This window comes from Callospermophilus lateralis, chromosome 16 (assembly GCF_048772815.1).
Source record: "Callospermophilus lateralis isolate mCalLat2 chromosome 16, mCalLat2.hap1, whole genome shotgun sequence".
Classification (NCBI taxonomy): Eukaryota; Metazoa; Chordata; class Mammalia; order Rodentia; family Sciuridae; genus Callospermophilus; species Callospermophilus lateralis.
The window spans coordinates 88998595-89022880 of record NC_135320.1 but is presented as its reverse complement, the minus strand read 5'-3'; the positions used below and the strand labels follow the sequence as shown (position 1 = coordinate 89022880).

General features: G+C 43.4%; 1 protein-coding gene across 11 annotated transcripts in view; it reads left to right on the top strand.

The window, feature by feature from the left end:
- Window positions 1–24286, top strand: part of Ptk2 (protein tyrosine kinase 2) — a 228940-nt gene that overhangs the window by 154972 nt on the left and 49682 nt on the right. For 10 of the 11 annotated variants that reach the window (XR_013154538.1, XM_077105560.1, XM_076835444.2 and 7 more), the window contains 7 exons: window positions 8154–8210; window positions 10803–10900; window positions 14987–15071; window positions 17214–17314; window positions 18801–18916; window positions 19766–19866; window positions 22532–22621. Coding sequence is in view for 9 of the 11 variants with exons in the window: in XM_077105560.1 (XP_076961675.1) it covers window positions 8154–8210; window positions 10803–10900; window positions 14987–15071; window positions 17214–17314; window positions 18801–18916; window positions 19766–19866; window positions 22532–22621 (648 nt within the window). In the remaining 2 variants the exon portion in view is untranslated. Of the gene's footprint in view, window positions 1–8153; window positions 8211–10802; window positions 10901–14986; window positions 15072–17213; window positions 17315–18800; window positions 18917–19765; window positions 19867–22531; window positions 22622–24286 lie in introns of those variants that run through there. The other variant, XM_076835445.1, reaches the window with a different exon arrangement.

The window sequence follows — 24286 nt, the reverse complement described above, 5'->3', positions numbered from 1 at the left end:
GTACAAAGTAAGGTGTGCCAATAGTGAAATACAAATATTTGCAAATTTGTGTCTATTTTTATAGATGTGCCTTAAAATGTAACAGTTTATCTTTTGTATTGAAATAATTTGTTTCTTTTTTTTTTCTTTCCTCCTCTCGCCTCTTTGTAAAGGAGTCAGTCACTGCCAACATAAAGTTAAGAAAGCTAGGCGCTTTCTCCCTTTGGTCTTCTGTTCCCATGAACCTTCTCCTGCCGGTACTGCACTCTGTTGCATAGGGTCCCTTGCTAATCACAGCACCACAAAGCTAACTCTCTAACTGATGCTTAGAGACTGTCCTCAGCAGCTCCTAGCTTTACTGAATGTCAGTGTGCGGTGTCTGCTGTCCAGAGGTGATAACTGGGGGAGGTTTGCTGTCTCACAATCTTAGAGCTGCTCTCTTGAGTAATAGACTTTTGTTTGCCTGTTTGCTGGTTTCCAGGTGCATGAAAGGGCAAAAAGTAGCTTTCCTGTCCCCTTTGCGTTATGAGTGTTTTCCCACAGAGGTGGCCAGGACCACGTTCCTTGTACTATGGGTCTCCTAACGCATGCACCTGAATGAGGAGGAGCTGCTTAGAATCTCCCGTGTCTGCTTTCTGTGCTCAGGATGCTGCAGAGAAGGGCCAGCTCTGCCGTTGGGAGGGTTTTCTAGGAAAGCAATGATTTTCTTAAAATTGTTGAAACAATAATTTCTCCAGAATGTTGGTAATAAAATTTGTTGTTTCATACACATTTAAAGGGGATCCTTACTTGTTCGCAGAGCTCAAAGCACTGTACTCCCTGTGGTTTGCAGTGGGCCTGGCCTAGACTCCTATGTGGTGTTTGAATCCTGCTGCGCACTGCAGTAGGCATACTCCAGGCGGGTTCCCCTTTATCTTTTAACATACATGTAACGACTGGTTTGTCTTTTATCTAAGGACACAAATTCTCCCTGAGGGAAGTAGAAGCATTTTATAACATGTAATTGTGAGAGGCTATCGAATTAATTTTGCTTACTGTAGTAGAAACTAATTTAAAACTCTATTACTGTGTAACTTGGTATAACATTTTGATATCTTAAAACTTGGCATAATATCCATCAGTTCAAGTAACATATGACTACAGTCTTTTGCCTTTTGAATTAGACCTGGGTGGGGTGATTTTGTTACTTTTCTCAAGATTTGATCGACTTGTCATTTTAATAGTGTCTCCCTCTCTTCTCTCCTCTCCCATCTCTCCTTCCCTCTGTTCCCTGCTCCCCCTTTCTTTGCATGCCTCCTGGATCTGCAGATGAAATTAGTGGGGACGGTAAAATCTATTTTCACATTTGTGTTACTGCTATGATAATTATTTATGGAAATAAGTACAGTCCAGTATTTAATGAAAGGCAAAATGTGGTTTTGATACAACAGAAACAAGGACAAATGGCACAAGAACATGGTCCACTAAGAGTTGTTCAGGGTGGTGTGTGGAAGGTGTAACTAGTTATTAGCTAATCACATCACAGCAGGAAATTTGAGCTGTATGTTCATAGTGAGTTTTCTAGATTTTTTTAAGTTAAAATTTTAGCATTCTAGAAAATTGTCAATGCAGTATTTCAGCAAAATTAGTCACACTTGAAAACAGTAAGTGATAGAGATTCAGACATTCTCTATCTATAGCAAGTATGGAGTATGTATTAATGATTCCTAGATCAGAGTGAGGTAGTAGAGAGGAAAGAGTGAAAATGATTTTAGAGTCTTGCAAACTAACAGTAAGGGAAAATACCAGCAATAATGATAATGGTTGTCCCCCCTCCAAACTGTTGATAGTACTTGATAAGCTCGAAAACTTAAAATCACATTTAGAGTCTTACATTTCTCAGTCTGTGCTGCCTGCATGGAACTTTATGGTCCTTCACACCAAAGAAGTGAGATTTTATAAGCTAAAGCAAAGGGGACAGTGTGTTTTCCTCATGGCTGAGTGAAAGAATGTTCTTGCTCAAGATTCTGCCTCTGCTCAAGTGTTGGGATGGCAGTGTGGGACCCCTACATAGAATGAGCTTTGTGGCCTCGGGGAAAGGCCACGACATGACTCTCATCTGAAAGTGCGTGTTTTTCATAGGATTTGAAACCAGAAGATCTGAGCTTCCTTTCTAGATCAATCCCTGGTAGTGATGAAGTCAGCAGTTTAGGTCATTGAGAGCTTCCTATATGCAAGCACCTTACCTGCGTGATTCCTGCTCACAGCAGTCGGGAATATCACTGGGTGGCCCTGTTTGCAGACAAAGAGCCTGCGGATCAGAGAGGAGTAGCTAGATCTGGGCTCCAGTGTCACCCTTGTCTTCTGCTCCATCCTGTCACCAGGTGACTTGAGTGACCTGAAGCAGATTGTTCATCCCCTGCATCTCCATCAGTAAAAGGGGTCCCAGGGTGGTTATAGGATTACTGTGAAGCATACAGATTTAAATATCTACAGACAAAGGGTTGTTATAGGTTGACAGAATGCAAACGTTTTCATGTAATATCCCCACACTAGAACTTTTCCATACTGCGAATTAGCCAGGGCAAGTATACTTAACCCATCTTACAAGTAAATACCCACATCCTGACTCAGTTGGTATTGGTTGGGGGTCCACAAACTAAGGCCTAACAACCCAGCTGTTCTGGTACTTCCTCTTGAGCTAGCAATGTGTTCACATTTTTTAATGGCTGCACAGAAAATATCAAAAGAAAGCTAGTATTTGTGATATCACAGTTATGTAAAATCCCAGTTTCAGCACCCATAACTCAAGTTCTGTTGGAACACGGCCCCACACCTGTACTTCCATGGTGTCCTCCCCACTTGCTGACTGTGGTGCAAATGGCCAAGCCGAGTGCTGCCCCCAGAGTGTGTGGCCCGCACAATCTCACACACTTCCCGCCTGGCCTTGTAGAAAGAGAATGCCAGTCCCTGGCCTAGGTAGTGTGGCTAAATAATACTGCCAAGCAAAGTTGGACTTATCTTGGCTACTAGAAAAGAATTATCTTCTGCTTCACATACCTACAGACTCCATGGCACATCTGAGTTAATATGCCGGTTGGATAGAAGACTGATACTGGTTAGTCCTTGCAAGTTGCCTGTAGCCTGGGCCCTGTGCAGATGTTAGTGGTTGAGAGTGGTGGTGCCTCAGACTTCCTGCCCCTCTTGCTTAGCCCCATGCCTCTGGGAGTAGTGGAGAAGCCAGGCAAGGGAGCAGGTTGTCAGAATTGCTGCCACCAGGAGACAGGAAAAAGTGTGGAGACAGGTCCCGCTCTCTGCTTCATAACTGAAAAATTTCACAGGTTTTCAGTGCTTGGGAACTTTTTGAGCTCAAAGACTTTTGTGTTTCCTTTTGTTTATAAACCAGGCAATAGTATGCTTTCTCCACAGATGCATCCCTCCCAGACACCAAACCAATCTCCTGATAGCACCTCCAGAGGCATTAGGCTCTTTAAGTGACAGACCATGAACCTTTAATGTCTTTGTGCATGCTGATCAGTTAGTAGTGACTTTCTGTCTCTTTTTAACCTTGCTTTGAAATGACAACTTAGTAATTTCCTCCCTATTTGCTTAACTCTTAGTGTCTTTTTAACAAATTGTTCATTTAATTTGTAATTTTGGTAAAATTATAATGTTATCTAGATTTTAGGATTCTCCTTTTTAAAATGTTTCTATATATTTATTTATCATTCATTTTTTTCTGAGTCAAGGTCTCCCTAGTTTGCCCAGGCTGACCTTGAACCCCTGCACTCAAGCACTCCTTCTGCCTCAGCTTCCAAAAGCTGGGGGTTTAAGCATGTGCCACCACACCCAGCTTTTAATGTTTCTCTTTAAGCCTTTAACTCCTGGGCCAGGCATCTCCCAGGTTCACCACTGAGCCACCAAAGAAGTGAGATTTTGTAAGCTAAACCAAAGGGGTTTTCCTCAGGGATAAGTGAAAGAATGCTCTTGCTCAAGATTTTGCCTCTGTTCCTGTGTTGGGATGGCAGTGTGGGACCCCTGCATAGATGAGCCCTCCTCTGAGCATCCTTGGTGTAGCACTCAGCCCTGTGGAGGGAGGAAGTATGTCTATAGGAAGTTGTGGTAGTTTCAAAGTGAAGGGTGTCTGGTTGAAAGGTGATTAAGGACCATGCAGCACTGCAAACTAGGCTCTGTGCTGCGCCACTAGGCTAAGTACAAGCTACCCCTGAGCAGGGGGTCCTGAGAAATCTGCACATCTGCGTGCCTTAGCCTTCTGCCTGGGAAATAGGAAGTGACGACTGTGCCCCCAGAGCACTCTGCTGAGGAGTAAGCCACAGTGCAAGAGCCCTTGGACGCTGTCACCTACCAAAGCTGACAGTCCCTATCAGAAGTAGAGAGTACTGTCTAACAGATCTTTGACTATTTCCTTTGTCCTGCATTGTCCCTCTATGATACCATTATTTGGGGGTGGAGGAAATAGTCTAAGGCTGTCCTCCAATTTATCAGGGCCCATAGTGTGTAAAAATATCTCTGACTTGGGGATGTGGCTCAGTGGTAGGGTGCTTGCCCAACAGGCCCAAGGCCCTGAGCACAGCAAAAAGAGAAAAGGTTCTCACCTCAGTGTCTGTCATAGTATCCCATGAACCTAAAAGCCAGGAGAAAAAAATATAACCAAATCAATATCAATAATTCTTAGAGAAATATGCCAAGAACTGCCACTTGAAACTCCTACATAGAAACTGCAAAGCTTCGCAGTCCCATGTGCCTGTTGGTGCTTACTCAGCTCCTTAAGAACCGACCCGTGTAGTTCACGAAGTAAACATTCTCTGTGCACTTGGTGTCGTAAAGCATACATCTGCCCCAAGTATTGTGGCTAATTCCCAGGGGGCCAGTGAGTTCCCCAGAGATTTCCTGTAGTAGTCTCATCACTCTTCAAAAAATTTCAGAGTTATTTCAAGGGTGGAACCTCTGCTTGAGGTTTGTGAGACAGTCCTCAAAAGTATTTGAGCCACACTAAGACTGACTGGAAGGGTCATCACACAGACCTGCCAGCCCCTTTCAGAATCTTCACAGGAATAAGACAGCCACAAGAGGAGCAGTTCCTCCTTGGCAGTCTGTGGGTACAGGGCACACCTCAGCTTCCTGCTCACCCCCCACAGTCCTCATGACAACCTGGCACGGGCACTGTGCTTTCGCTGTGCACATGAGAGCATACCTGACCCATAGTCAGGAAGCAACTCTCAAGCGGTCACATGTGTACTGTGCCTTGTCCCTTGTTCTGGGGATGTCACCCACTCAGTCTGTCAGTGCACTCATTTTCTTGAGAAGCTGTATCTCCTGAGCACCTGCTCTGAGCTATTCACTGTTTTCCATGCTGAGAACACAGGTAAATAAGATGCACAAAGGCTCTTCTCCAGGGGCACTCTGTTCCCAAGAGCCGTACAGACCAGTTACAGGGAAGCAGGGGAAAAAAATTTTAAAGTCAGAGGACAATAAGTCAAGGAACATGATCAAGAACATGGAGATAGGGCAAATTAGTTTGGGGAGAGGTCTCTGAATAGATGGGGCACTTGGCTGAAACGAGAATTGGCTCTGAGCCAAGATGAGCTTTAGCAGGTGGTAGCCTCAGGTGGGCTGTGGCTATTGCTGTGCTTACTAGCCTCATACTCTTCTTCAGGCAGCACACGCCTAGTCTTCCCAGGCTCCCATGGAGTCTGCAGCATCTGCTGAGTCAGACTGAGAGTGAGGGCAGTGTTGTCAGAGTCTTGAACAGTCGGGGACCAGGGCCCCTGGGGAAGGACAGCAGAGGTGGGAGTCTGAGCAGCATCCCCAAGACCCGCCCCACCCAGGCCAGCCAGAGGCACATACCATTCTGCATGAAAGAAGGCAGGGAGGGAGCTGGGGCTGCTGTCTGTGGAAAGGCAGCCTTGGTGGTGTTCATTTTCTGGGGGCATTGTCAGGAAGTTGAGCCTGCTAAATTACAGGATGAAAAGAGACAGTGAAGAGCAGGTACTCATCTAGGGCTTGTGTTGCCTCTATCATCTCGGCTCTTGCAGTAGATTCTTCCCCTCTTAGTCCTGATTGTTACAGGTACCTGAGCAGTTCCCTCTGCAGCTCCAGATCTTTTCCCACAAGGTCTTTTGATAAACCATCTTACACAGGAGCAAGGCTGCAGGCCTACAGTTTGCCAGTTTACTGTTCTTCATATTCTCTTGAAAACAGGAGAAGGAGGAGAAAAGATGGGCCAGACCTGGTGGTGCACGCCTGTCATCCCAGCAATTCGGGAGGCTGAGGCAGTTCAAGGCCAGCTTAGGCAATTTAGCAGGACCCTGTCTCAAAATAAAAATAATCAAAGGGCTCGGGTGTAGCACCAGTGTTAGAGGCTTGTCTAGCATGTGTGAGGCCCTGGGTTTCAAGCCAGCACTGCCATAAAAGGGGAGAAATGAGTGTTGTTGGGGGAGAAATATGGAAATGAAAGAATAGAAGGTTTGGAATCGATTAAATTTTTTTCTTGAATCCCCAAAGTAGCATTACTTAATAAACATAAAAGAATTATACATAATATTCACCTCTCCATAATCGTTTACATATGATAAATGTCTGAAAGAGAATTGGTTTATTAACATTACACTCTGCCAGCCAGAATTTTCATAGTCATTTTAATGATGATACACATTGAGAATTGAATTCTTCCAGTTGCAGGCTCCAGCTCAGCTTTCATGGTTCTGCAGCTGAGTGAAGTATTGAGGGCAGCACAGGCAGCAGGAGGTGCTGGCTTCTCAGGCCCTACAGTCATCCCTCAGAACTTAGTGGGGCTGGGCTGTGGCTCAGTGTTAGAGTACTTGCCTAGCATGTTTGAGGCCCTGGGTTCGATCCTTAGCACCACATAAAAATAAATGTACTGTGTTTATCTATAATTTTTAAAAAATTAGAGCTTAGTGTCCCTCCAGGAGGGACACTAAAAACAGCAAAGGGTTCTGGTTTTCCAGAAGGAGGAGAGTAATGTATTTTGGCACTGTACTGTTGGAGTGATGGCTATCCCCTAGATGAGTGCTTTAAAATGTCCCCATTAGTGCAGTGGTAGGTTTTTAAAATCCTGCTTTACAGGAAGGAGTCAGTGGAAACATTGGAACTCCTTGACTTTGTCTCAAAAAATAACCCATTTTAACATGTTTCCTTCCTTCCTTCCTTCCTTTTTTCTTTTTTTTTTTTTTTCTCTCTTTTGATACTGGGAGTGAATCCAGGGGTGCTTAATCACTGAGCCACATCCCCAGCCTCTTTCTGTATTTTATTTAGAGACAGGGTCTCACTGATTTACTTAGAGCTTCACCAAGTTGCTGAAACTGGCTTTGAACTTGCTACCCTCCTGCCTCAGCTTCTTGAGTCTCTGGGATTACAGGTGTGCATCACCACATCTGGCTCTTTTAGCTGTATTTATTTTTATTTTTTAATATTTTTTTAGTTATACATGGAGACACAATATCTTTTGTTTTTTAATTTAATGTGGTACTGAGGATCAAATCCAGTGCCTTACATATGTGAGGCAAGCGCTCTACCACTGAGCCATAACCCCAGCCGTCTTTTAGCTTTTTGACATTGACATACTTCTTGAAATATGTGAGCGCAAAAGTTACAGAAGATAAATCCCTGCGTTTTTCAATCTGAAACAAATGAAATAAGTCAGCCCAGTTCCCCCCACAAAACTCAGGCTACCATTTATTCCCTTAAAGAAAAGTTTCAGAATATGCTGTTGAGTCTTGTCATTAATAAAATCAAAACTTCCTGGTCTCTGGAGGGGTCAGTCTTATTTGGGAGACTCTAGTAGCCAGAAGCATGGTTCTAAGCATGTACATGGTATGTAGAGGGAAGTTCAGCAGCCAGCACAGGTTGGTTGATTTGGTTGATTTGGATCATGTGGTTATCTCTTGTCTTTTTTTTTTTTTTTTTTTTTTAAACAAGGGCTTTCTGTGTTAGCCTGTTTGCTGTCTGAGAAACAAGTCTGTATTATTAACAGTGACAATGATGTCACTTTTATTTCCATAAATGACTCATTTGTGAGCAAAATTTTAGTATTTTAAGAATATTTCAGCATGGTAGAGGGTGTAGACAGATCGTTTTGCCTTTTTAAATTGTATCAAAGGCCAAGAGATCAAGTCTTTAACTTCTGCCAACATATCTGTTTTCCTTTTGCACAGAGACAGACGACTATGCCGAGATAATCGATGAAGAAGATACCTACACCATGCCCTCAAGTAAGTGCTCTTCTCTCTGTATTTGCTGAGGTTGACAGAGAGTGCCTCATGGTTATAGGGTATATAACCTATAGATGCCTATAGGTTTTAGGGTATTCATTGTCCTTTGAAAACTTTATTGTGTGCTTAACAGAACTGTTCTTTTCAACCTCACGAATTCTATATATGCACTCCTATAAGACCAGAAGCCTAAAATGAAATAATTAATGTTGTTTAGATAGAATATTTTTGTAGTCTTGTTTTCTTCTGTTTAGCAACATTTATTAGAGTACTTACTCTCTGTAGATAACTAGTATTCTTTAAAGGTTTAGTGCACACATATATGTGCAAAGAATTGCACTTCCCCTTGAAATCATGCCTTGCTGTGTGTGGTTGACTGAGCAGTGCCAGTAGCTTCCAGCTTTTAGTCCATACCCTCTGTGGTGTATGTGTGGGACACAGAACCCCCGTGGATGAGCTCCTGCCACCTGGAAGTGGCAAGGTGCTCTCCTCTTTGTCTGTACAGAGGGGAATCTGTAGATGCCCCAGCTCTTGCCTTGGAGAATATTGTCCCCAGCTCTTGAATTGGATAAGTCCTTGAAATTTCATGTTTGTAAAAAACAAGGAAAAAAAATTTAAAATTTAATCCCACCTCTTAAGGCAACCTCAGCAGCTTTACCTGAAATCCAAATGCTCCAATATCAGTAGAACTAAGTATTTTAGTTTCTTTATCCTATTTTGTAAATATTTTTTTAAAGTATTCTCATTTGAGTTGTATATGCAATGAGGAAACATTACAAAAATAAAGAGAAACAAGTAGGCCTCTAAGGCAGGTATTTTCCTGGGCAGGCCACACTGGCCTGCCAAAAGTCACCAGTCACAACAGGCATGGTGGCCTACACCTGAAATCCCAGTGACCCTGGAGGCTAAAGTAGGAGGGTCACAAGTTCAAGGCCAGCCTCCACAGGGGCGGGGTGGGGGTGAGATTGAGCACAGTGGTTAAGTACCTCTGGGTTCAATCCCCAGTATGGAGGGTGGGGGGTTGTTTTATCAGAGTAATTAAAACCAAGGCAAGAGCTGAAAATTAGTGTATATTTTTTAACAGCCAATGGCAATTTGGAAAAATGTTTTTTTAAGATTAAGGATAGTATTTTGATTGACCATTTAGTCATTTGTACATTCCTACAGAGAATTCACATTTATATATACATATACAATTTATTTATTTATTATTTATAGTTTAACAGTAAATTCCTAACATGGCTACCTTTTACCCAAACCTCACAAAAAATGAATTGAAAAATGGGAATTTATGAGATAGAGATTTAAAGACATTACGTTAAAAACATCAAGGTAACTCAAAGATATAAAGTTTTTACTTGTTTAGAGCTCTTTTTTTTAATTCATATTTGAGTTTAAAACAATGAAGTGAATATTATTGAAGTATACTCTCCAAGTTTTTATTGTTAACCTAATTGCTATTAGTTATTTCTAAGCAAGGTCTTCAATTTTTTTCTCTCTTAATTGCAATACAGAGAACTATGGAATAGATGAAGGTAACAGGATTCCTTTGAAATAACTGCATTTGCTTGCAATTGCAACCGTGGAATGATACGGGACATTTCAGTTTTCAGTTAACTTATTTTAAACTATTTATCATTGGTTTACTCATTCTGTTAAATCAATGGAATTACTAGCTAAATTGATTTTAAAGAGGAAAACAACTATCTAAAATGTTGGTTCAATGTTTATATACAATTGATTTATACAATCTGATCTCCCAGGGGAAGGTCTTAAGACATTTGGCTATTGATTTGTTCTATTAGTGATTACACTAATGGAATACATACAGCCCTGATTTGGATGAATTTCTTATGGGAAATAAATCAAAGGACCAAGTGAGTAATTGAATTGAAATTCAATCTATTCTATTCCTAGAGGGTGTTTTCTTTCTGTGTGCCTCCACAGCCTGGCAAGACACTGATCTTATATAACTCATATTTAAGGCACATACTCTCAAGTTTATGCTGATATATTCAGCCTTGATTCCATGTCATCTGATTGTGAAATTGTTTTTTAGAAACTACCTCTTTAAACTCTCTTAGCTCCATGATAATCTAGAGATAAGACTATAATGAAGTGGAAAGCTCTTAAACTTTCAAAGCATAAAGTTTAACAATTTTATAGTGCCCCTGTGTTTATAAACTTTAGTTATTTGCAAAATAATTGCTTTAAATAATTGTGTTTTTCTAGACTTCCTACATTAATACCTAAACTAATAGCTCTTATTAATGAAGCATACACTATAATACTTAGAGCAATTATTTAGAGAACTATGAAAGAGATACCAAATAAATCAGATACTTAAAGACTCCTGGTGTGGAAAAAAATCTGCCTTTAATAAAACTCATTTTTATATTCATCCAATACCATAACTGAACAGAAGTTCTTTTTAAAGTATTGTTTAAGAGAATTCCACTCAGTTGAAAGCACCTCTGTATATCATGTGCCACAGATGAAGTTTCTGCTCATGATGAAACTATGTGCCAAGTGTTGTGTCTACATTTAAAGTATTGCACCTAATTACGTATTGACACAGGTCATGTTTTACAGCCAGGGACTATGAGATTCAAAGAGAAAGAATAGAACTCGGACGCTGTATTGGAGAAGGCCAGTTTGGAGATGTGCATCAAGGCGTGTACATGAGTCCAGTAAGTCCCTTACGACCCCCCCAAAATATGTGCTAATTTTGACTGTCAAGTGTAAATCACTTCTTTGTCTTCAGAAGTCCTCGGTTCCTCTGGATGTTCACATTGTCTTTCTTGAAGCTCATTGCCCTGCTGTTGCCCTTCCGTCCATGTCTGCCCATTTGTTAAACTCGCTACACACACACACACACACACACACACACACACACACATACACCAGGGAATGGTACTTTCATAACCAAAAACTTGTAGACTTTTTTTTTTTTTTTTAACTCTATGCGTATTTATCTTCCTTATTCTACTTTTGAGGCAAAACACAGTAGAAGAGCATTGGATATAAACTTGGTGAAAAGGCCTGATCTTAGGCCTGGCTCTAATTGCCCATGTGGCAAGAGGACTCCAGTTACTAACCCAGGTGAACTCCAGCTTCCTCCCACCCCTGTGGTTCCTGATACAGTTGCATTGCAAAGTTTCAGGCTCAATGTCTCACCAGGGTCACAGAGCTAATGGTGGACTTATTAAAATTAGTCCATTTTAGCTGCAAAAATAATAGAGAATTTTTTTTTTTTATATTCTCAGTGTAGTGTTTACTTAATATTTATTGAATGAATCCTAGCCCCAGAAAAACACCAGGACTCCCAAGATGTCAAAGATGTTTCTGTGTTGCAGCAGAAGAGTGTAAAAGCATACGGATGAAACTGGGCAGGAGACGCTGGTGGAAGGGGGGCTGGGACCCATGGTACAGGGTAGGACTTTGTGAGATGATTCCATGGCCATTTTCAAACCTGTCCCTGCTATGTGGAGAGTGGGTGGTAGTGAGGCAGCAACATCTGCTCCCCTGAGGTGCTGGTGTTGCAAGTAGGTGCAGTGAGCCCTGCTCCTTGCTTAGAGGATCCCACGGGCATGGAACAGAAGAGTCACAATAGCTCAGGCTGTGTCTGCCTTAAGCATCTGTATGAGTCCTTAAGTGAGATGGAGGAGACTCTGGAAGACACACCGCTCTGACAGTGTTCTCCAGAGAGGCAGAACCAATGGGATCTGAGCCACAAGAGACTTATCGTAAACAGTTGATTCACACAGTCACGGGAGCCCATGAGTTCTGTGATCTGCACTCAGCAAGCCAGAGATATAAGACGGCCAGTGGTGTGGTCCAGTCAAGACCCAAAGGCTGAGAGAATAGAGGGCAGTCCAGATCTGAAAACAGAAAATGGACCAGTGTCCCAGCATGGCAGCTACCAGGCAGCATCTCTTCCTCCTGGAGGGTCCATGTCACTGAGGGCAGTTTACTTTAGGTAGCTTGCTGACTTGCATGTTAGACTCACAGAAATGTCTGGAATAATGTTGGACCAGATATCTGGACACCTTATGGCCCAGTCAAATGGCCACATGAGATTCACCCTCATGGTATAGCACAGCATTTCCACCTCCAAAGGAAACAGGGAGTAGGTGGGCTCAGTGTTGAATCTGGGCCAAGAGGGAGGTGGAACTGGGTGCTACTCTGAGGCCAACCTGTACTTGAGTTCCTTACACAGATAAGTTTGTTTATATAGAGGTGAGCTGGGACCAAATCCCAGTGCCCTGGCACTGACAGGGCAAGAGGTCTATCACAAGCTACAACCCCAGAGCAGTAGCTTGCTCTTGAGAGGAAGCTAGAAATCAGCAAGCGATAGGTACTGGAAGAACTTAGCCAAGGGCTCTATTTACGAATCAGACCTTGGAACGAGTGACAGCGCCATGTTGGCTGGGGGCTGACTCAGAATGGGTATTGTTACCAAGCTCTTGCCACCACCTCCTGCATATCACAACTACAAATTATCTAGTTTTCCCCTTTCACTGTTTGGCGGGGGGCGGGGTGGGGGGCAGTGTTTGGTTGTGGTTTTTTGTTTGTTTGTTTTGGGTACTGGATTTGAACCCCTAGGGAATTTTTACTACTGAACTACATCCTGCCCAGCACTTTTTATCTTTTATTTTTTAATCAGGGCCACTAAATTGTTCAGGCCTTACCCTCCGGTGCCACTGGGATTACAGGCATGTACCACAAAAACTCTGCTTACCCTAATTCACTGTCAATGAAGTGCCCAAAGAACCTACCCCTGCTGGCAGCATGACCATGGACAGCCTCCATGCCTCCAGCCTCCATTGACTTACCTACAGGATCTCTGTCCTGGGTGCCATCTGTCACTTGCTTTAAGAGTTAGATAACATCCATCAACCCCAAAGAACCTTCTTATATAAAGCCAGGACATGCAAGAGCCATGGAGAAGCTAGACAGGAAGAAGAGAGGTGCAGGAAGTAAGAAGGACTCTGGACAGCATCACCCCCACCCCCACCCCCGGGTGTCTCTGGCTGATGCAGCTGCATTTCCCCAGTAGGCTCTGGAGGATTCCCAGAAAGGATGGAGACGTGATTCAGCATTGCCGAACCTTCACAAATACTCCAGCTCCTCTTTGGTCCCCTCCCCTATTCCTTTCCTCCCCTTTTCTGCCTCTTTAACAGAATGTGAGGCACTTTGCTAAAGTACCTGTGTGAAGTGAGGTAAACAGGTGTTCTGGCAAAGGAGCCTCGAGCCCAGCGTGAGATGAGCACACTCAGATGCTGTCCAGACTCTTGATTTGTTGCAAGTGGCAGGTCATTTTTGGTATCATGTTTCTTGCATTTCTTAAGTTCTATCTTTTGAACTTGAAGAAAAGACAAAATTTTTGGCTCCTAGGAAAACACATTTTGTTGTTTTTTTCCTACCCTGTGGTCACACCTTCCTGTTTCCTTTGCTACTTTCTCTTCTACCTAACTTCTCATTTTTTGTTTGTTTGTTTTTGTTTTGTTTTGTTTTTGTTACCAGGAATTGAGCCCAGAGTGCTTAACAATGAACCACATTCCCAGCCCATTTTATGTTTTATTTAGAGACAGGACCTCGCTAAGTTGATGAGGCTGGCCTTAAACTCGAATTCCTCCTGCCTCAGCCTTCTGAATCTCTGGGATTACAGGCATGCACCACTGGCCTGGCACTTGTTCAGTTTGTAGAGCTTGGACCCGTGTCCCCCTGATGACTGTAGTCCCATGAACTGAGCTACTTCCAGATGCCTGTGTCCAGCCAGGCTTCCACCTGAACTCCATTGCACCTGGGTGCCTTGGTGTCTCACTGAAGTCTCAAGCTCATCACAGCCAAAGCTGAATTTTTAGTCTTCCCCTTCCATCTTGCTTATTTCTCTGGCCAAAAACAAGAGCTTCCCTCTGTGTTACTGCGTCCACCCAGAGCCAGCTTTGTCCTGCCTTCAGAGCCCCTCCAGAGGCTCAGCCCTCTATGTTTCTCCATTGCGGCCACATTTACCCAAGCCACTATCATCTGTCCCCCAACCCTTTGGCTTACTGTGACCTCCATGTATGGGATTCCTGTGCCTAAGTTTGCTTCCCAGCAGCCATTCCTCAGCAGCTCAGCCAGAGTGCTCCTTCCCCTGCCCACACCCTGCCCTGGCTCCCCCATCTCACTCAGTGAAAACTACTGCTTCTGTTGACCTGGGAGGCCCCCTCTAATTGGGCCTCCACTCAGGCCCAGCTCCAGCCTCACGCCCAAGTGGGTCTCTTGAGTTTGCTATGTGCACCCAGCCTCTGCCAGGCATAACTTCCTGCCCTTCAAGGCTGGCACCTCGCTTCCTTCTGGTCTTCACTCTCCTCCCATCTGCCCCAGGAGCCTCCTCCTGCATAACCACCACAACACCTCCATGTCCTCACTCCCCTCTGGCAAATGACGCGCTGTTTCCTGTCAGTTCTTCCCTGGGAGGTAAGCTGGACAAGAGCAGGGATCACTGCCTCTGCTCCACAGGCATCTCTTGCCTAGAACAGCACCTGCTGCTGGAAGACACTCCAAACACTTTGAAGAGTGAATCATCTTCAGCCGCTCATGTGTGTCCATTTAGCTCAGAGGATTCTGCACAGCATTTTTAAGTATTTCTCTCATTCTTTAAGATCCTGTGATGCCAATTTTGTGTGGTCCAGATCCACATAGTTGCAAAACAACAACTTTTTATGAATTTACCTGTTGATAGAGAACTTTCCTACATGTTATGTGATTCTGTGATCTCCCTAACACAGGAGAATCCAGCTTTGGCTGTCGCAATTAAAACATGTAAAAACTGTACTTCGGACAGCGTGAGAGAGAAATTCCTCCAGGAAGCCTGTAAGTGTCTAGAAATTTCTGTGTAACTTCATTTGACTTTCTATCTGTGAACTTTAAGAAGTAAGGAAAAGTATGTTGTAACTTCTATGAGATAACTATGTTTACTGTTTTGCTTTACAAATTAATATCTGGATTTGAAGAGGTACATATCTGCAGATTTTCCCCAGTAAACATGGTGTTTTACATGTCAGGGTAGAAAATACACTTTCCCTTTGTGCCTTGGTACAGGACACTCCTGTGCCCTCAGCCCTTTTTGGTTAATATTTTAGTAATTACATCAGAGGAGACACAAAAGTCTTTAATTATATGTGAAGATCCCACCAAAAGCGATAGTAAATACTAACAGTAAATTGAAAATAAGTGTAAATACATTTTGTACTTAAGTGTTCATTTAAAGATGACAGAGTACTCATACAGTGGCCTCAAACTGACAAGAGTAAATTTAATGATACACTTGGAATTTTGTACTGGGCATTTGTATGTTAAACAAAACCAAAGCTGCCAGGTCTTATTCTTGAAATATGTGGAAAATTTGGTAGTTGAAGGCGGGGGTATCCACCAGGGATTGAATCATATTGTGTGAAGGTGAGGCAACTTGGCAAGAAACTCTAGGTGTGTCAACAGGACCTGCGGTATCCATGGGCAGCTGGGACCCACCTCCAGGCATGCCTGGCTCTGGGCCTTGTGGCTCCACACTTATGCCAATCGGATGATGGCTTGAGAGCGTCCTGAGAGATGCTTGCCAGCTGGTCTGGAGTACAGCCTCTGGGTTTTGCAGGGACTGTTCCTTGAACATGGTTGTATCATTTCCCTAACCAGAGACAGGAAAAAAGGAACAGAAAGCAATGGAATCAATAGGGAACCAGCCAGATGTCACAGCTGATTCAAGAGAATTCCCAAAACCCTGTGTCTATAAGAATCTCTGAGGTGATTTTTTTAAAAAATACATGCAGATTTAATTTTACTTCCCCCACAGAACTGAGTTGCATTTTTATGGACAAGAATTTTGTACATTCTTACCAGTTCCTACAATTTAGGAATTGTGAAATATATGAAGGAACTGCATAAAATACTCACTAGTATATGGGGGCCCATTCCTAACAACTTTCAGACACCAGTTGTTTCATAACATGTTGGTAATATTAAAGGAAAATCATTAAAATCATTCTGCGATTATCATAATGTCTTTACTTAGCCTCATAATATCTTGGACTTTATTTATTTATTTATTATTTTAATAGTCTGTGAAATCCAAGTGTTTTAATTGCCACTGGACTAGGTCACCTTGAAGTTACTTTGAGTTGTTTTGCAATCGTGTAGTTCTGTGCAGATCATCTGTCTTGCTAATCCTAGCACACAATACAAGTGACTTTTAGAAATTATGATCGAGCACTTGCCCACGAGTTGGTTTGCCTTTGTGTGTGTGTAGGCTCTGGTGGTCATCTTGGCCCAGGCAGGTGGACAGACCTTAGGGGCTACAGTAGAGCAGCACAGGACCAGAACTAGAGCAGGTTAGTTGACCCAAAGGCCCTCATAGCTGTCTGTCCAGGACATGCCTTCCTTAGAGCCATGAGAGCAGCTAGTCACATGCAAGGGTCAGACCACAATGCTGGATGCAGCAACCCCTGTGTACCAACTAGAAATCCCTATGACAGCCCCACAGACATGGCTTCAGGCCTTGCAAGGAGCATGCCCAGTCAGCAAGGTCTCCACACAGACACTCGCTGCAGTGGCTTCCCAGTCCCCGTTGCTCTCCTCCCAGTGTACCAGTCAGGTTGCTTTTACCAGGAGCATGTTGCCCAACTAAGAGAAGTGCACGTTCCCAAATTTATCAGATGTCCAAAGAAAAACCTGGGAAGTAAGCCTATGTCAGCTTTGTCCTAGAGGAAAAGAATGGGTTTTCTTGGCCATTTATCCATTTCTGTTTTCCCATGGCACAAATTTGCCGCAGTGAGTATCTTATGCCACAGATGCACAAGCACAGAAGCACATGCCAGTGCACGCCCACTCAGAAGCAGGAGCACCCTGTGACATTGAGCTATGAGTTCCCACAGCGTTAGTATTTGCCTTCATTGGACTAGTTTTCAAGAAAAATTAAAGTTTTTCAAAAGAATAACTGTAGACAACAACTTTTTTCCTTAGTAACAATGCGTCAGTTTGACCATCCTCACATTGTGAAGTTGATTGGCGTCATCACAGAGAACCCCGTGTGGATAATCATGGAGCTGTGCACACTGGGAGAGGTATGGTAAGCTCTGTGCCTGCCTGGGCTGGCTGCTCAGTAAGTAGTCTGCTACTTCACAGTCAGCCAGCAATTGGGGGTGACATCCTTTGCTTCTGAAAAGGGGAGTCGAGAGATTACATCCTAGATTTTCAGGAGAGTTCTCATACAGGATCACATGTGGTTTCCGTCCAGAGAATGTTAGTGTGGGTATCTTCATCACTGAGCCAGGCACAATGGCACACGCCATAGTCCCAGCTGCTCAGGACGCTGAGGTGGGCCAAGAGTTCCAGGTCAGCCTGGGCAATGTAGGGAGATTCTGTCTCAAGAAAAAAAAGAAACTTTGTCACTAAATTCCCAGATAATCCTGGCAGCTGTTGTATCCAGATATTTTATCAGAACTGGTAACAACACACAACCAAAGGATTCTTTTTCTCTCTGTTGCCATTGCCTGAAGAACCAGCCCAATGATTTGAGGATGGAAGAAACATTGTTAATAGAGTTTGGGTAAATTAATGCTGAATTTAGGTAAATCCAAAGCGTCAAGAGAATTCACTTTGAGTTGAGAATTCACAAAGTGTTGAGAATTCACTTTGCAGTGTCTTTTAGAGCAGCTGCCATTAGTCACAGTGTCTTTGAAAAATGTGAGTAACAAAAGTGTCAGCAGCCCTCTTTGACGTTCTCCAGGTTACTGAAACCTTAGTCAGAGCACCTGGAAACTTGCTGGAAACACAAGCTCTCAAGCCCCACCCCAGCTGCTGAGTCTGGCCAGGCTGCAGCACTGTTTCTGTCAGCTCAGCCCACCTTCTTCCTCTGCCTGTGCTTCCAAGACAAATGGAGTGTTTGTATAGATTTTCCCCCCTGGTTTTTTTCTGCTTTGGCTTTTGGAGAGTTTGTTCATTTTTCTGACTTAAGAGCCTCTTGCTAAATATTTGTCTTTTATTTGCCAATTTTCTAGAGTATTAATAAAGCTGTGTGCCTTTCTTTCCCATGTTAGTATGTAGCTGGATTACTGTGTCAGTCTAGTCTTGAGACCAGTGAGTCCCTGGGGTGAGCACCCAACACCTGACCACTGCTCGCTTACCATCCCGTCCTCCCCACTGCGTGGCACACTCGCCTGGGCCACACTGAGTTTTGCAGTGGCGGTGAATAAGCTGTGTTTGTGTGTTAGGTTCATTTGAACAGTAGCTAGATCTTTGGGGTCTCTGTTGTTATTAGCAGTTCTTTATTTTGTGATTCTATTGTTGTTTTGATGCTTATCTTCTATAATTTTTTTGGAATCATATATAGGCATAAAGATTCTAATTTTACAATAGGATTAGAATAATGATTAACTACAATTTCTGAGTTAAAATGTTTCATTCATTACTTTTTTTGTATAAGGGGAAAAGTGAAGCCATTTCATAGTATTCATATGTGTTTGGAACATTGGTGCAATGCTGTTGAGTGTAGCTTTTATGCTGTTGAATTTCATTCTCTCTTTTTTTTATCTTCTGTTGTTCCCAAAGCTGAGGTCATTTTTGCAAGTAAGGAAATACAGCTTGGATCTGGCATCTCTGATCCTATATGCCTATCAGCTCAGTACCGCACTGGCGTATCTGGAGAGCAAAAGATTTGTACACAGGTGAGACACAATCCTGAAGCTACCAAGTGCCTTGAGTGGGTGGAACTGCAGGCCAAGTATGGGGAGGAGCCATGCTCCATGTGCCCCAGAACCTTTCATACCTCTCAGATCTGCTGCATAGCCTGTCGGGTTGTGTCCTACAGAGGGAAGTGCCTGGCTTGGCAATACATGGTGAAAGGCTTTTCTTGGATGCTTTCAGGACATTTATTCCTTCCAACATATAGTCAAGAATGTGTATTTGACACGAAGCAGGGGATATGTGGAAAGAGTCCCTGAAATAATTAACTCCAGGACACCACAGCATTACCCGTGACATCTGTTGCCCTTCTCTGGAATTTCTGTTTATAATCTGTGGCTCCAGTTTGATTACCAGTGAAAGTCCTTAAGAACTATCTGCCAAGGATCACGCCAGTTACTGTGTTGTTGTCCAGCTTTGAAACAAGCTGTATCCACAAAAGCACTCAAAAGTCTTATGCTCAGAAAATGACTTTTACTTGATTTAACAAGATCTCTTTAGTACTGGTGAAGTTACAGACCCCCATTTGAGCATGTCTGTCAGTTATTGCAGATAATGATAGAATTTTATGAAAAGTTAATAAGCATTTTCATCATTTGAGAATGTTTTTCCATTATTTAAGATAGCTATCAGCATATTCATGAGTAAATATCTACCAAAAGGAATACATGTGAAGTAAAATCATGTTCCTTAGCTTATAACAAATCTATTTGCATTATCTATAAGCTGTCTTTCACAGTGTACCTGTGAAAATATGTTTATATAGTATAGATGAGTTTATAAGTTTGTTTGCGTTGTGTTAAAATTTATTGTCCCAAATTCTTCCTTGTCAGGGACATTGCTGCTCGAAATGTCCTGGTATCCTCAAATGATTGTGTAAAATTAGGAGACTTCGGATTATCTCGGTACATGGAAGACAGTACTTACTACAAAGGTAAGAAACTAAAGCAATAACTAAAAATAAGCTGCAAATCTTTAATGTATTTATATTTCTTTAAAAAGGTATTTTCCAGGGGCTGGGATTATGGCTCAGTGGTAGAGCGCTTGCCTAGCACGTGTGAGGCACTAGGTTCGGTTCACAGCACCACATATAAATAAATAAAATAAAGATCCATTAACAACTAAACAATATTTTAAAAATAAATAAATAAGAAGGTATTTTCCAGTGTGCTTTCCTTGGGCGTCAGATGGATTTGGTGGAGGAAGGAAGGATGGCCCTGTCCACAAACGGTGCTAGAGGAGAAGGATGTCCAGAGTGATCCAGAATGGATCATGGGCTTATAAAACATAAAACCATAGAACCTTTAGAAGAAAAATATAAATCTAGAGAATCCTTTAACTTGATACCAAAAGGAAGAAAAATTGATAAATTGGACCACATTAGAATTTGTAATTTTTGTTCTGCTGAAGACTGTTAAGAGAATGAAAAGTCAAAGTACAGGGTAGGAGAATGTATTTACCAAACACACAGGAGGAACTTCCTTAGCAGGAAGATAGATGAAGAAGGTACTTGGGAGATGAACAAAAGAAAGAAAGACCTTCACTGAAGAGAACATACAATGTGGCAAATGAGCCTTGACCTATATCAGTATCTTTAACCATCAGGGAAATGCAGATTAAGACCAGAGGGAGAGAACACTGCACATCGTCAGAATCATTACAACAAATACTGCCCATACCTGGTGGTAGCAATTCAGAGAAGCTCAGCCACTAATAAGGTCCTCGTTGGATGTAGAACATTAGAGCCCTGCAGGAGCGTGTGCAGGCCTTCAGTGCATAAAACTGTGACCATCATTCAGCACTGTGGTTGGACTCCTGGGCACTGATCCCAGAGAAGTGAAGACTTAGCACATGCACTCGTGTTACTGCATTTTTATTTGTATTGGCCCAAAATTTCAATCCAGTTGGCTCAGTGGTGGAGTGCTTGGCTAGCATGCGAGGTCCGGGTTCTTCAGCAACAGACAGATAGCTTCCTGACTACTCTCTTCCACACCCTTTGTGTTCTGTGCCTGTGACTACTATCCTGTGATCTTTTGATATGTGAGAAAAAGGTTTGTTTTTGTTATTTAGTCATTTAACTTAAAAAAAAAAGTCAGTTTTTCAAATTTTGAACTATATCTCATATTTAGCTCAAATATTAACTAGTCCAAGTCCTAGAATTCCAATAAAGAGCTAAATTCTAAATTAATACAAATATCAAAATTTCACATCCTTTAACAGCATTTAAAATGGGCAGTTGAGGGCTGGGGTTGTGGCTCAGTGGTAGAGAACTTGCCTGGCACATGTGAGGCACTGGGTTCAATCCTCAGCACCACATGAAAAATAAATTGATTAATTAAACAAAGGTATTGTGTCCATCTACAATTTCAAAACTACTTTAAAAAATAAAAATGAGCAGTTGGTAATTCATGTAGATATCACCTCAGAATGATCAATGAGTGTAAATTTTTTTTTGGATAATGGAAAAAGAACCCCTAAGTATTAAGACTTCTTCAAACTACTCCTTTTTCTCAGGGTTCTGAGGGTCCAAAGGGCCCTGCGTAGGCCCTTGGTGTCTGTGCCTGTTCCTGGTCACCATCCACCCTCCCACTCCTCCCAACCCTGGTCTGTCTCTGCTTACTCCATGCCGTATTTGAGGTACCTGTTCCCACCTTGTAGCCTGTCTCCTTTGGCTCCTCTGGAAGCCCAGCAGCTGAAGTCCTGGATGGTATACCTTGGCTGCAGGAGGGAAGCTTCCTGGCCTCTCCCGGGGTTGATCTGGGCTGTCCCGAAGAAGTCGCCTTTAGCTCCACACCCCTCACTCTTCACATGCAAATGGAGGATAGAGTCCGTATTTGTATATTTACTTATTTGCTACAATTTGTAACCCATAAGACTTGTACGCAAGGTGCTTTTGTAGTCATTCAAAGACATGCATGGGGCAGCAAACATTTCAAGTCTCCCCACTAGGCACATTGGCATTCTCCTTCCTATCTATCCAGAAGTCTGGGTCCATAGGGCGCTCTGCAGAACCGAGCCATCTGTTAGTGGGGCAGCCTCCAGAAGGTCTCCTGACAAGTAGTCTTAAGGCTTCAGGTTGTGATCTTTGTGAGACATCACATATGTGTGGAGCACTGGCCCCATATGCATGGCCACAAGAGTCAAGTGTGCGGTAAGCACTAGCAGGACCCACCCAGTCTTACACATGTGGGTGTGTCCTGGTGAGCATGAAGCCCTGCCACTCACTCTCCTCCCTGCCCCTGCCTCACCACAGAGGGTGGGACCCCAGGGTCTATGTCCCCACCCTAGTCTAACTACTCAGAACATCAAGGAAGCAGAACATTGCTCTCTAAAGAATCAGGTGGAATATTTGAAGTTTTATTTTTTTATTACTTTTTTTAATATTTATTTTTTAGGTGTAGATAGACACAACACAATGCCTTTATTTTTATGTGGTGCTGAGGATCGAATCCAGATCCTGCCCATGCTAGGCAAGCACTCTACCTCTGAGCCACAATCCCAGCCCCATGAAGCTTTATATTTGATAGTGAAAATCTCAGCTCTGCTAGGTTCTCAAGCAGATTGCAGGGAAAATTTATTTTCTAAAATTAATCTTCTAGCTTCCAAAGGAAAATTGCCTATTAAATGGATGGCTCCAGAGTCAATCAATTTTCGACGTTTTACCTCAGCTAGTGACGTGTGGATGTTTGGTGAGTATTTCTCGGAGTTTTGTGTATTTTTAATAATTGTGTCTCATATGCTTGGCAAAACAGGCCTTGCACTGTCTCTCCCTAGCGTGGGTTGCCTGGCCTTCTGAGCCTGAGCATCTCCCTGGCCACACAGGTCGTGGGGCTGTGGTTGAGGAGCATGTGCGGCTCACAGCTCTTGGGCACACCTTGTGGCGCTCTGCCTTCTGTGGCACGTCCCATTGCTATTCTGTGCTCCTCCTGCTGCTGTCTCTTCTGCCCAGGGAGCAGCCTTGTCTGTCTTCTCCTTCCTTCCTTCTCTCCCCTCGGCCATCTCATGATTCTCTGTGACAGACTCAACACTCAGGTGTCCTCGGCCCTTCGGTGGCCCTGCTTCCCGAGGTCTATGCTGTCCTTGGTGTCCTTCCTCTGGGGCCTGCTGGCCTCAGCTGCTGCTTCCATGTCTGGCCCACACCTCCCGTCCTCTTCAGTGGTCGTCCTTCTCTCTGGAGTGTTGCAGTGCCTCCCAGCGCTGGTGTAAATGTGGGTTTATCCACCTGCACTGTGTGGCTGGACAGCTCATCCTGACTGTGGCGTGACTTGCCCTTCCTCCCATGGGTGGCACTGCCTCCCGACTGTCCTGCGTCATTCTGCTTCCTGGCATCCCTTGTCTTTCACCCTCATGTGTTGACCTGATGGCAGTCCTATGTGTGAGTGTCCTGTGAGATCAGGAGCAGCTCAGAGTGCTGGCTGAGTTCATGCAGCTTCTCCTGGCTCCATGCTGTTGGTTTTCAGCAACCATTTGATGCCCTGATTGGTATTTAGGAGCCCACAGGTAGAAAAAGGAAGAGCAGCTGTGTAACCCAGACTGCAGGATCCCCCTAGGAAGGTCATGCCCCAGATCCTCCAGCACCTATGGTCACATCTTACCCTTTCCAGGGCGGGGCCCATTGTGTCACCTGGGGGCATCTTTGTGCTGTTTGGGGCTGGCCTGCTCACAGGCATCATGTTTGTTCAAATTATTGTTTTTGTGTCCATGTGAGTTTGAAAGGGCTCTTCTGGTAGGAATAAAGTTATAACCCCAAGTGGGAAAAAGGGTTGCATCATAATCACTCTGGCAGTATTTCTCCCTTTTTGTCACATAATTAATGGCATCTCAATTTGATTTAATAAAATAGTATTTAGAGAAAGGTAAGGGCATTATGAGAATTAAGGATGATATGTGATTTTCAAAGAAAGGATGTAAGTTTTCGAGAAATAGTGACTCTTAATTTTGTTACTGATAATGGGATTATAATTTCTACTAAAAGAGTGGCACCAAGACATTATTTTTTTTGTTAGAGATTCTGGAATTATCAGTAGTTGCCAATGTGTGGCTCAGTTTGAGAATCCAGCTCACGCCAGCATGGGAGTTTCCTTCTTTGCATCCCAAGTCCTCTGCATGGGGCATTGTTCCTACCGTGTGCATTCCAAGGTAGAGTCAGACCTGAGACAGCAGCCTCGTTCTGGGGACAGGAGGGTCTCCTAGAACTGCTTCAGGAACAAGCTGAAATGAGGTGGTCCGACAGCAAAAGGGCTGATGCCAGGGAAGGTGTGCTGTGGCCTGCCAAGGCACCAGCCTCCCAAGCGGCCAGAGTGCAGGTGGCCATTGTGTGGTGCTGCAGAAGGTGCCTTTGGTCACGTCTCAGT